Source organism: Eubalaena glacialis, chromosome 2, assembly GCF_028564815.1.
Source record: "Eubalaena glacialis isolate mEubGla1 chromosome 2, mEubGla1.1.hap2.+ XY, whole genome shotgun sequence".
Classification (NCBI taxonomy): Eukaryota; Metazoa; Chordata; class Mammalia; order Artiodactyla; family Balaenidae; genus Eubalaena; species Eubalaena glacialis.
The window spans coordinates 79,627,474-79,640,962 of record NC_083717.1 but is presented as its reverse complement, the minus strand read 5'-3'; the positions used below and the strand labels follow the sequence as shown (position 1 = coordinate 79,640,962).

Here is a 13,489-nt window from a genome sequence, read left to right as displayed (position 1 = left end):
CGGGATCGAACCTGGGCCCCCTGCATTGGGAGCACTGAGTCTTAGCCACTGGACCACCAGGGAAGTCTCTGCATTACTTTTTAAAATGTTCTTTTCATGAACTTACTATTACTTAACTGGTTAACCTGGATTCTTAGATTTATATATGATTCAGATTGTACATATATAAAACAATTATTATTATGTTATGCACTGTGTCACTTTTTAGTTTACAGCACACCTTCATAAACTCTCACAACAATATTATAAGGCAGATAATAATAGCCACTTTTTACTGAGCACCAACTATTTGCCAAACAGATATCAAATTTCCAGTCCTCAAAATAACTTCGCCAAGTTTCGTACACTTCATGTTCCCTAAACATGAAATTAAGACGCAGAGAAGCTTTAAGAGGAATTAATACAGCTAAATCACTATAGAGCACATTTTCACTCTACCGGGGAATGAGGAAGATAGGTATCCCAGCTCGATGAAGATTTGTGGCGATTAAGGTGGAGGTAAGGTGTAGTTAGGTGATCAGTTCTAAGTCCTAACTCTAACCTTACTTTTAGGTTCCAGAATACAGCCTCAATTACATTGGTAACAAATGTATTATCAAAAATTGTCTGATTAAAGACACAGAAAATCCTATGCTACATAATAGGCACACTCAGCCCCAAAGTGAAATGAAGATCATAACATAGATGAAGAATTAGATAGACACATGTTAAAGGAGAAGAATCCATCTTGAGTTATGTCAACACTAAAATGACCTAGATGACTTAGAAAGACATCCAGTCAAAACAGTTTAGAACTATTGTTAATTTTGTTAAGTGTGATAATTGAATGGTACTTTTGTATATTTAAAAGGTCCTTCTCCATTACAGATACACTCTGAAGTATTTATGGGTAAAATTACATGTTGTATGGGATTTACTTAAAAAAACTTACAGAAAAAAAGGAGGGGAGGATGTGGAAACAACCTAAATGTCCATCAACAGAGGAATGGATAAAGAATATGTGGTACATATATACAATGGAACATTACTCAGCCATAAAAAAGAACGAAATAATGCCATTTACAGTGACATGGATGGACCTAGAGATTGTCATACTGAGTTAAGTCAGACAGAGAAAGACAAATATCATATGATATCACTTATACATGGACTCTAAAGAAATGGTACCAAGGAACCTATTTACAAAATAGAAGTTAAGTCACATATGTAGAAAACAAACTTGTGGTTACCGGGGGGAGGAATAAATTGGGAGATTGGGATTGGCATATACACACTACTATATATAAAATAGATAACTAATAAGAACTTGCTGAATAGCACAGGAAACTCTATTCAATACTCTAATGAACTATGTGGGAAAAGAATCGAAAGAAGAGTGGATATATGGGTATGTCTAACTGACTAACTCTGCTGTACAGCAGAAACTAACACAACATTGTAAATCAACTATACTCCAATAAAAAAAAATAATTAAAAAAAAAGGATGGGAAAAGACGGATGACCTGATGGACAAAATGTTGGTAATTACTGAAATTGGGAATTCACTGGGGGCTCACACGGGGGGATCACTGCATTATTCTTTCCAATTTTGTGTGTGTTTGAAATTTTCCACAATAAAAAGTTTTAAAATATTAGGGAAAAAAAGACACAGCTTCCAACGATTTAGGTAGTTTATAATAGTTATTGAAGGAAAAGAACATAGTGAAACTCAAAGAGTTGCAGGAGGTAGAAACACACAGTATGTGTTATTTGATCAATAAAATTAATCAGAAAGAAGAAAGTAATTATAAGTGTTGGGTCACAAGTCAGAAGAATAGAAAAAGAAAAGTTTCAGAGATAAACTGGTTCTCTAGAAATAGGTTTAAATAATCCCTGAACCTCACTTTCACTCAACAATGGCAAGCAAACAGGACTTGATCAGGACTTCTTCAGAGAGTAAAAGTTAGTCATCAGATTGCAGTCAGCCCAAGTGGAAACTTTCCTTTAGACAACTCTTTTTTTGTTCTGTATGATGCTATTTTTACTAAAATAAGCTTCCCCAAGCAGCTTTATTTATCCTGTAGATTCCCCCTATTGTAGTGCGAAATGAATTCCTCTTGGTTAGAAATGTAGAAAAGGGCTTTAGAGTACATAACAGAGCTGAGTAAGTACGTAAGTAATATGACATTTACTAGACTTACGATCCTGACTACATCATTTTAACTTTTCTGAGCTTGTTCTCTTATTTCTAATGTGGAGATACTCACTATCTCAGAGAGTTTTTTGAAATGTGGTATATAACATATGCTGACTGGTTTAAACTTTTACAGATATCGGGTTAAGAGTTCAAAAAAGAATATATCAGGATTTTGTCCAAGTTAAAACAATCAGAGATGAGGTTTCAGGTTCTAGTGTGACAGTAAGCATCCAATGTTCTTCTCCATTAGGGGGTCATTTTGGTCTCCTCTTCCTTCTCCCCTGTACTCAAACACAGTTTTAACAGGTCTATCCTCTTTCTCAGAGGACAGGCACACACATTTACATTTAAATATATTGCCAAGAATGTAAAGGATTGGGAGATGTGTTAAGGAAACTATATATTCTTTTGTAAAGGATGTTTAAATTTGGTCTTTCTACGAGCATCTTCAGTTCTACAATATACACACTGTATTTCAGACAATAGATATGAAAATCAGGCACCTTACTGACTATATTAATTAAATTATAATCAGTACCTTAAGAATTTGATGAGTAAATATCACTTTTAAGGCATGGTTTACCTTGAACTAACTCAGTTTCAGAACCTATGAAAGAAATCACCTCCATTTCTAGTTTATCACTAACCAGGGCTATAAAACATAACTGGGCAATCGTTGCAAGTTTCTTCTCTGGAGAAACAAACTGACCTTTGAGAAAAGACCTCCAGATACTGACAGCTAGAAGTTTCCCTACAATGAAGTGTATCATTTGAAAAGCCCCACACAATTACAGAGCCTCCAGATAACTTCATAGTGACTCACTCTCAAATAGGAATAGACAGCCAAGGTTCACCAGCCACCTGGAGGACAATGTCTAATAACAAAGAGGAACAAACAACAACAACAGCAAAGTGGCCCACAGGAACCGGAGACAATGTAGGACCCATAACAAAACTTAAAAAAAAAGCCTTAAGTAAAATATTCTCAGAGAGATAAGAGATTACACTTATAAAATAAGAATAAGAATAGGGAATCATCAAAAAACAAGATAAAACTTGAGGAATTAAAATAACCACAATTTTAAAATTAAAGAGAAGAAAAAACTGGGGGAAATCTTCCAGAAAGTAGAATAAGGAGGCAAAGAAACAGAAAACCGGAGAGAAAAGTAAATTATAAGATCAATCTGGGAGGTGCAAACTTTGGCTAACAGGAATTCTGGGAAGAGAGAACACAGAGAAGAAGGCAGAAGGGAAATCTTCAAAGAAAAAAACACCTGATTTTTAAAACAGGCACATGTGTCATCTTGATAAAAATTTAAATTAGTTAAAAATTATATAGACGATCACATAGCTCAGAGTTTAGGTGTTCACCTGCCTGAAGTAGGTATACAGACATTATTATATATTATTTTATACTGTTCTCTGGTTCTTTTTTTAAATGGATAATGCTGTCTTCTCATCTAAATTAGAAACTCTTCAAAGCCAGGAATAATATTTGCCACTCGCAGCAGGCACATATTCTATTTCTGATAAATACTTGTTAAACTCATTTGCTTTGAAGATGACTTGAGTTTGCGTTAAGCTCTGTGACTCCTTAAGAGGGTTCAGTCTTTCAGTCTTGGTACAAAAGGTAAAGGTCATTCTTAGCTAAAACAGTTACTTGAAACTCCAGGAACAACACTGAGAAGCCAGCTCTTACATCAAGTCTGAAATGAAGTCATTTTATTAAACAATGATAAACTTAAAGCCAGTCAAATGGCCTTTGTTTAAATACCCTTAAAACCTTTGGCCCATTCAATCTTTTCAGAAAACTTGATCTGAGCCTCTACCCAGACACACAGTTCTACAGTACTAGTTAGTGGAATATGTAGGCTATGAATCAGACTCCACTGTGGAAACTAATCCTTGAGTCACAATCATAATATTCCATTGGCATCCACCCCAGGGACAAGGTATTCATTTAAGAGTGCCACTCTTTTATGCAGAGGATGAAGCATCAAGAAGCTTCCACTCATCATTACAGTCATTCCTCAAATATCCTAGTTTGGTTATCTGTGCAAGGCTGTCTGGTCACCCTCATCTAGATTCTACAGTCGTCTCTACCCCATTCCAAAGGGTCCCCTTGGCTTCAGTAATTAATTTAATAAATACTTTATTGAGTGTCTATTTTGAGCTAAGCACTGTTCTAGGTACTGAGGATATAGCGGTGAATAAGACAAAAAGTCCCTGATTTAGGGAATTACATTCTAGTAAATTAGAGCCCAGAAAAGATTACCCATTTGCTTAATCCCTTCTCTAGAATTCAATCAATTCTGGAAAATTTATCAATACATTTGCCTGCCTGCCTGCCTGCCTATCTATCTCCCTATCTTTAACTTTTTTCTTGCTATGCGTCGTTTTTCTCATTGCTTACCTGAAATGTTTAATGTCTTATTAGGCTCCCTGAAGTTAGGCTAAGCCACAAGCAGCCATGAAGACCACAAAAACCCAGCTACCAATAAAATGTCTTCAACTGCTCCAACGGAAGAACAGTTCCTAAGATTTTCATATACTGATTTATGCTTGAGAATGGATATATACTTTTAAGTAGCATTACAAAGTTACACATAAAGGATTTTTAAATTTTCTCCTTATAGATCTATCAAAAGGATAGCTCATAAGTAAGCATTAATTATAGACGGTGTTTCATTTCATTACATAAGCCAATGTAAGATTCAAACATTCTCAGTAGTACCCTAAACTGGCACTGCTAGAGGAAAGTATATTGGAAAGATTGAAAGTGTTCACAAAGAGGAAGATAGAAGCTATTGCTTGAGTAAGCCAGAATAGTTAAGAAAAATAAAACATTTCCATTGCATATTTTTCAAATCTCATGCTGAGAGGGGAAAAAGTTAATGTAGGCAACAATTTCAAAAACAACACAAACCAGAATTACAGCCATAATGAATTCAAGAGATTTCTTTAAGTAGAACTGCATGCCTTATAGACCAATATTTTTAACTTCTTAAATGAAACTAAAATGTAATCCTAGAAGATTTAATAGTCACAATTCTGCAAGAGTCATAATAAAGTTCTTTTGTGAGACAGGCAGACAATCTTGCTCTTGAATGTTTGTTGGTCCAAACAATCTCTTCTGCATCACATGGTCTCAATCAATAACTAGTCTAAATGTCCAAGTGGATTTAAAACTCCTTGCAAATTATTTTAGCCCTGGCCACAGCATACCTATGGTTCTTCTTTATGTAAAAGTGGAAGAGGGACTCAATGGATACTTCAACTATGAATTGTATTACTGTTCTCATTTTAAAAAATTGTCTTAAGCCTTGCTTCTCAAAGTGTGTTTGAGGAATTAGCAGCATTGGTATGACCTGGGAGCATGTTAGAAATACGGAACCCTGAGGCCCCACCCCAGACCTACTGAACCAAAATCTGCCTTTTAACAAGATCTCTAGGAGATGTACACATACACGAAAATTTGAAAATCAGTAGTCCAAATGACAACTTAATAAGCCATTGTCCAGTTGCAATCCTTAAAGCATTAGAAGGCAGCTTACCAACAAATATTTGAAAGAGAAAAAAAAGGAAGTAGTCCTAGGAACTTCCCTGGTGGCGCAGTGGTTAAGAATCTGCTTGCCAATGCAGGGGACATGGGTTCAATCCCTGGTCCAGGAAGATCCCACATGCCACGGAGCAACTAAGCCCGTGCACCACAACTACTGAAGCTTGCGCACCTAGAGCCTGCGAGCCACAACTACTGGGCCTGCGCACCACAACTACTGAAGCCCACGCACCCTAGAGCCCGTGTGCTGCAACTACTGAGCCCGTGTGATGCAACTACTGAAGCCCACGCACCTAGAGCCCATGCTCCACAACAAGAGAAGCCACCGCAATGAGAAGCCCGTGCACCGCAACGAAAAGTAGCCCCAGCTTGCCACAGCTAGAGAAAGCCCGCGCGCAGCAACAAAGACCCAACACAGCCAAAATAAATAAATAAAAAGAGCTATTTCATTAAAAAAAGGAAGTAGTCCTAGATAATATTATTTTAGCTATATCATAAAATGTTATACTCAGCTTTTGTAAGAGGGACGAAAGATAAAAATTCAGTTAAGAATGTTTCTGTACTTGATGAACATAAAGACATTGTCCATTGTACCACCAATATCCTTGATGTAAACTTCTTCTTGCTCGGTAATATTTCGTCTATTAAGGTAAATCACAAAATGTTTCACAGTGTTATGGTTTTTATCTTAGATGTAATACATCTAATTCAAGAGAAGGCATGATCTCCACCACACCCCCCTGCCAAGATATCCTAGAACCCTGACTAGAAACATCATGGGATCTCTTGGTCAAGGTATTCTTTGTTATGACCCATCCATGAATTGGGCTACAAGGTATATAAACAAGCTAGCTGCTTGCCCTTCCAAGTTCTCAGATCTGCTCTAGTTATATTTAAAAAGTTTTGTGAAATCTCAGCGAAGGTAAAATTGCTTTCCGACAACTGCTGCTACGTTGAGAGTCTCTCCCCAGATATCTCACTAAACCAGGGCACATCGGCTCACCTCTTGTTTACAGGCTATCTCTAAATGTTGGTCTTCACTTGACCATAGTCTTCCAGTCTCCCACTAGGCCAACAAAGAATACCGAACCACACACTTGAGCAAGACTTCAGGTATTTTGTGTATATGTTGACAAGATCATTGGATGCCCTTCTCAGCACTCATTCATTCCTGCTAACCACCCTCCTGACCTCAACACGTTGGCTGGCCACACCCAGGGACTCTGCCAAGCCCCTTCTGCCCACACAGCCTCCGGTCCTGGCTTCTCCTAGTTCATCCTGTTCCCTGTCACCCATAACATAAAGGGAGAGTGGATCTAGAAGGGCCAGTCCTCAAAACAGGTAGCACACGGTGGGCTCCATATGCTGGAAGAAGCCGGTGACAGCAAGACAGAGGTGCCTCTTCTCCAAGTCGTTTCTAGGAATAGGCCTTAAACCCTGAACTGTTTTCTACCTGGAAGCTCTATTTTTGTTTTGTCTTATTTTTGGTGGTAGGGAGGGGGAGGAGAACGTTAGGATAATGCTGCTCGCCAAGAGTTGTGACTACTCATAGGTGGTTTCACGCTTTCACTCCTAATTTTTTGTTCCCTTCGTTTCATATTGCTCAGTCTCCATTTCAGTTTTCACTGCCGATGCTCACTTATTCTTTACTTCTAAGGTGAAAGAACAGAGAGCTACAGACCTTTTCTCCTCCTAGAGAACAGACTGCAATATCCTTGTGGACAGTTTGTCCTATGCAATTATAACCACATAATACCATGTCTTCTATATAATAGCCATTAAACATATACCTTGCCTACACTAACTCATGACTATTTTTATGACATTGAGCAAACAAGCTATGCCTGCTGTTTTTGCTTCCTCACCTGTTTCATTCTTTCTTCAACCAGGCTTTTACGCTATGCTCCTGAGCCTATTTTTACTAAAGTCACCAAGGACCTCTTACATTCAATGGATACCTAAATTCCATGGCACTGTATGCTGCTCACCTTGAACTTTCCCTTCCCTTGGCTTTCAGGCCTCCAAGCTCTCCTGGCCTCTCTGCTCCTCCGGTGGCTCTTTCTTGGTCTCCTTTTTATCTCCTCTTCCACTGTTTCTCCAAAGTTGGTAGTCCCCAGAATTCTGATTTATCACTCCTTCCATCTCACTTTCATGCTTTTTTCAGTTCATCCTTACCTAAGTCTTTGACTAGACTCATGACTCCCAAGCTACATTTCCAGCTCTCACTTCTCTCCTGAGTCCTGAGCCCGTATCTCCAACTACCCTACTTGACAGCAGTACTACCAGGGCAGCTTCTCAGTACAGAAACTTAATGATGCATGGTTTTTTCTTTGCCCTCCCAATCTGGCCCCTTCTCCTGAATTCCCTATCTTAGTTCATGATGTCACTATTCACCTGGCCATCCAAGTTAAGAAAACTTTAATTCACTTATAATCCATGGTGTCATAAGAAATTATCATCTAAAAACATAAAAGTGAGCACGTCACACTCGCAAATAACGACTTCCATTGCCTAACTATTATGTGTTAGCAGGAGACACACTGCTTTCTTTCAGCATGAGATGCTCCATGCAATGGGACTCCCACCCACTGTCAGCGTATCACCTCCTCCCACATCCCTGGACTCCCTGTGCTCGAGTCACACTGTATCTTTCTCACATTCTCATATACAGCTCTATTTTAGTACATCACACTTTAGACTGAATTTTTTTTTATCTACCAGTGTGTCTCTAACTAGAATGGGAGTTGCCCCAAGTAGAAACTGTGCTTCAGTATCTTTTATTCCCAGAGCTTGAGTCAGTGACTGGCAAACAGTAGGCACTCAAACATGTGCCAGATGAATGAATTAAAGACACATCTACAGAGAAATACAAAGTATTCCTGAAGCAAACAGTTCATCTCCCTGAACCACCCTGAAATTAATATTTTAGCTCTTCAGTTCTAAGAAATGTACATATACATGCACACACCTCTCACCAGGTTTCTAAAACTGGTCACTAACATTGTTGCATTACAGTTTTAGGGTCAATACTTATAAACTATATTGATTTTTATAGGAAAGATTAAGTGTTCAAAATAAATTTAACCGAATGTCTTTAAATATTCTGCTAAAGTTAATAAAATAAGGACTAAGAAAATAATGGAACACTAAAAATAGTATATATTTAAAACAGTTATTTTGGGAAGAACAACTAAATATATTATTGAAATGTAAATTCTTGAGATTAGTTTTAAAGGCTTTGAAATAATTGAAACATAGTTTTTTAAAGTTCTTCTACACTAGGCTTAAGCAATTTACCTACCCAGGATTAAATAACAGAAAATAAACAAAAACGTTTATAATAAAAAGAAAAATGTAAAGTCAAAATTTCTGATAAAAGCATGCATATACATGAAGTATGGAAGACATATACAAGCTTAGGCAAATGCTAAGGTATTTTAAATAACAGGGCAATGAAATTTCTGAGCATCCTAACAATACAGGAAATTAAAAAAACAATAGGGAAAAATAAAATAATAATAGAGTAAACTAACTACTGTACAGATTTTAGAAATCTGAATGGTAATTTCTGTAACTGTATAAAAACCATCTTAGCTCCTTAACCTATCTCTTGATCGAGCTGACAATACACACAATGTTAAAATATCAAGTATCTACTTTCAGATCAAAAGTCATGATAAAGCCTTTACAAAAGTAATATTGTCTCTCAAAAAATATATATAATAAATATATGCCAGTTATTGTTATGCTCTTTGAAGGCAATAAGTGAAATCAACATTATGCGGAATACAAAGTCTCATCTTCATCCCAAGTTGTAAACAACACACAGAACCCCAGTCGCAGATACAGGTAAAAGTTCTCACTAAATTTAAAAAATTAGCCAGTAATGAGCTGTTGATTATAGAGAGCTAGAAACTGGATACTATTCTCCTAGAGACTGGTAGCTAAACACAGAAGAAAAGAATCTGTAGACCTCTCAGTGCTTTAGAAACCAGGGTCCCTGACCAAAGCAGTGATTTAATTTCATGGCTGCTGGGTACAGATAGCTGACATTACTAAATGCTACTCTAATATCAACTTGTTAAATGTGAATCCAGACTCAGCATATCAGAATACTAACCCAGACTAACTGGAGTCATGGGAAATATTTTGGGAGCTGTTTATTTATAAATGAGTTACAATATACCACTATAATTAGATTAATATATAATTATTGATAAACACAGGATTATTTCTAAAACCCCATTATTGTTGTCACTGCTATGTTTAGAAAAAACAACATTACTATTTTCCTCTTAAAACAAGCCCTTGATTTACCACTAAACAATTAGATCAATTTAGATCTAGTATGTGTTAAATGTAATGGTCCTATATTGTTTACAATTCTTGTATAAACAGTTGTTTAATAAACATTAAAAGGAGGAACAATTTAAAGCTCTCCAGCAAATGACACACTTCTGAACTATTTTATAATCCAATAATCTATCAAAAACAATAGAATCTGCAGAAAGCTAGGTATTTGGCTGTCACAAAAAAATATTTAAGTTAGCTTACCTAATTTTAAATAAAGCCAATAAAAGTGTATCTTTTAGCCTTGCAAAAGGCAGTCACACTTTTTAAAAAAAACATTAAAAATACCATTTTTTCAAAAGCATCAACAACAACAAACTATAATATTACCACAAAATCAACTATTTAAAGGATATTTCTAGAAATATTTCTAGGTTAATTTTTCCTTTCAGGTTAATTATTTCATTAAATGTAAAATAAATTTACAAGGTACATGTCATACAATTAGCAAACTATTAATGTATTTCTTCATAATATCACTGAATTGCTTTTTTTTAGAAGACAAGACAACTGAATGGATTATAATCTCCTAACAGCTGGTGTTTTAAAAGTTTTGTAAATGGAATTAATAATTCTAAGACAAACATCAGAATTTGAAATGTGATCTTTATTCATCCTCAGTAAAGTAGCTGCTTATATTAACATCTGGGCATTGGATAACAAGAATTATATTTATCAGACTTCAAAAGAGAGAAGACAAACCAGCAATTACTTAATATTTTATTTGCCCAGAAGTGTTAAAAGAATCTTTAATATTGAGTGATATCGTTATACAAACACAGATAAACAGATAAGTTTTTTTCCCCAAAACTATTATGTACTGTCATCTAGAATTGGTTTAGTCAGAAACATTTTTTTCATTTCCAGAAATCTGGCAAGATCTTCCAAATACAGAAATTTAAAAAATCTATTTAAGTTCAAAACACTTAAAATACTTTGGAAAGGTCAAATTACATTAAAAAACTGTTTTGGTTAAGATTCACTAGAGTTAAATTACTAATATAATAAAGCAAAATTACCAAAATAACAAATTAATTGGGTAATTAGAGAATTATGGAAAATACCTAGCAATTGAAACCAAATTTAAAAATACAAAATTTAGAATTCAATATTGTTGAGTGAGTTACATTTTAGAAGGCACACTTAACTGGTAGCTAAAGAAAAATAGGGTGGAAACAAAATTCCTGTGGTTAAGGGTATATACAAATGCAGATAACATTTATTTTTCCTCTGCTTTAAACATTCAGCATAACAGTTTTTATCGATGATCAAATAAATATATGTATTTTAAAGAAACATTTTCTCTATGTTCATTTATAAGAAGATTTTCACATTTTTATGTAGACTTTTTACTGTTTAATACTTTGAGTGGCTTTCTATATTTTACTTTTTTTCACAATGCTTAAGGAGGGGAGAATACTAAATGAGCATTTTTGAAAGTAGGAATAAAATACGGAGTTAGACATTAAAATACCATGCCACTTGAGGGGAAAACATACGAAGGCAAAATGTTATCAAATAGATTATTATTTATAGCTTGTTTTTATGCTACAGAAATGTTTTATGGCTTAACTCACTTTGGAAAGTTTTTTTTAATACATATTTTCTACATTGATAAAATAACAAATAGAGTGAAAAACTACTGGGCATTTTTTCAGATTTACAAATATAAAGTTCATGACTACACAGTGCTTGCTAGCTAAGGACCAAGAAAATACATAAAGCTGCCAAGTTATAATAAATTTTAACCAAATATTTCATAGAGCCATTCTAGTATAAAATAACATTTACCAAGACCAAAGGAGACTTACCTTACAAGAATGCTGTAAAGAATTAGATAGTTCATTTGTGAAATCTCTGTTGCTGTCTCTTGTTAAATTATCAACTTTACCTTCATTTCTAGATGCAAACTTTATGAGTAATTGAGATGGTCCCCCCTTAGAACAATTGTGCTTAAGGCTGGATAAACAGGAAACATTTGGATAAGTTCCTCCCAATGAAATACTTCTTTGTAAAAAAGCATGGTTTTTGTTTATCTGTAAATGTGGTCTTTCCAACTGTCCATTGATATTTATTTGATAATCTACATTTTGGGAAGATGGTAAACATGCAGATGTCCTGTGCATAAGCTTAATATACTCTGAATCAGAATTAAGCTTAATTTCTGACATCTCTGGTCTACAATCACCATTTGCTGTTTCACAATCTAATGCAGTTGCTTTTTGTTGGGTGAAATGCACTGAAACGCAAGAATATCCTTCAGATGACTTTTCACAGACAGTCTGATTTGGACTATGATTTGCAATAACAATTTTCTTTTGTAATGAGCTGTGAAGAGGTTGTATGTCTCTTACTTCTCTGGGAGTACAGATTGTTTTAGATAACCGAAGTCCATTGACAGCTGTTGAAAGAAATCCCTTAGCACTACTGCCATCTTCATTGTGGGCAATTTCACTAGGAGAAATAATAAACTGGTGTGAGGTCTGATAGGATCCTTTGCTTGGAGGAGTACCTGTACTTGTTAGAGAAGTTGGTGGGGTATTTGAAGGACTCCTAGGAAAAATGACTAAGGATGAACAACGTTTTAGTGGAATTTTCGAGTTCCTGCTCACTGGCAATTTCATAATCTCTAGTCCATGATCCAGGTCATGCTGGACAAAGGGAACTGTACTTCTACTTCTCGAAAAAATTTCACATGGAGTAGTATTCCTGTTTGGCAAACTTCTATTGGAGATGCTGTCAGAAGATGAATTTCCACCAAAAAAGGTATCATCAGTTGGTGGAAAAGTATAACCACTGCTATCACTGATGATACTGTTGGTGTATGAACCTCCACTGGTGATACTTGTGCATGACCCATAATCACTACCGTTGCTGCTATAAGACCCATTCTCACTGGCTGAGAAGTGACTAAGGCTACCACTGCAAATGGCAGGACTGCTCAAGAGGTTACCATCATCCACAGCATTCAGTTCATTATCAACCACAGCACTGCCATCCTTCAAGACACAAGTAAATGAAGCATCATCATCATCAGCTAAGACATTGCCAGACTGAAGACATCCACTGTACCTTGTTGGCTGTAGTGAAATCTGCAGACAGCTGCTCTTTTTATTAACATTTTCAGGTGAAGGAACAGATGATCCTTCCTGAGACTTAACGTTTTCCTTTATTAACGGAGGTAGTGTAGTCTGTCTGGGAGTCAGCTTCATTTGAACCACATTAGACGTTGAAATCCGTGTTGGTCTCGTGAAGCACATGTGAACACTGCTATCCGAATCATCTCCAGAGGTTTCTGACACAGGATAAGTATTGCTTCTTCTGGCTGCAAAGTGCAATCGTAAGCTTTGTGCCATTTGTTCTCATTTCCAAACATGTTAAGGGCTGAAAGTCATAACAAAGAT

The 13,489-nt window shown here is 35.9% G+C and overlaps 1 protein-coding gene across 6 annotated transcripts in view; it reads right to left on the bottom strand.

Annotated features, from left to right (window-relative positions):
• NEDD4 (NEDD4 E3 ubiquitin protein ligase) overlaps positions 1-13,489 on the bottom strand; it is a 142,764-nt gene that overhangs the window by 72,736 nt on the left and 56,539 nt on the right. For 4 of the 6 annotated variants that reach the window (XM_061182086.1, XM_061182088.1, XM_061182087.1 and 1 more), the window contains exon 1: positions 11,897-13,441. The exons of the other annotated variants lie outside the window; for them this stretch is intronic. In XM_061182086.1, coding sequence (XP_061038069.1) covers positions 11,897-13,441 — 1,545 coding nt within the window. Of the gene's footprint in view, positions 1-11,896; positions 13,442-13,489 lie in introns of those variants that run through there. 6 annotated transcript variants of the gene reach the window in all.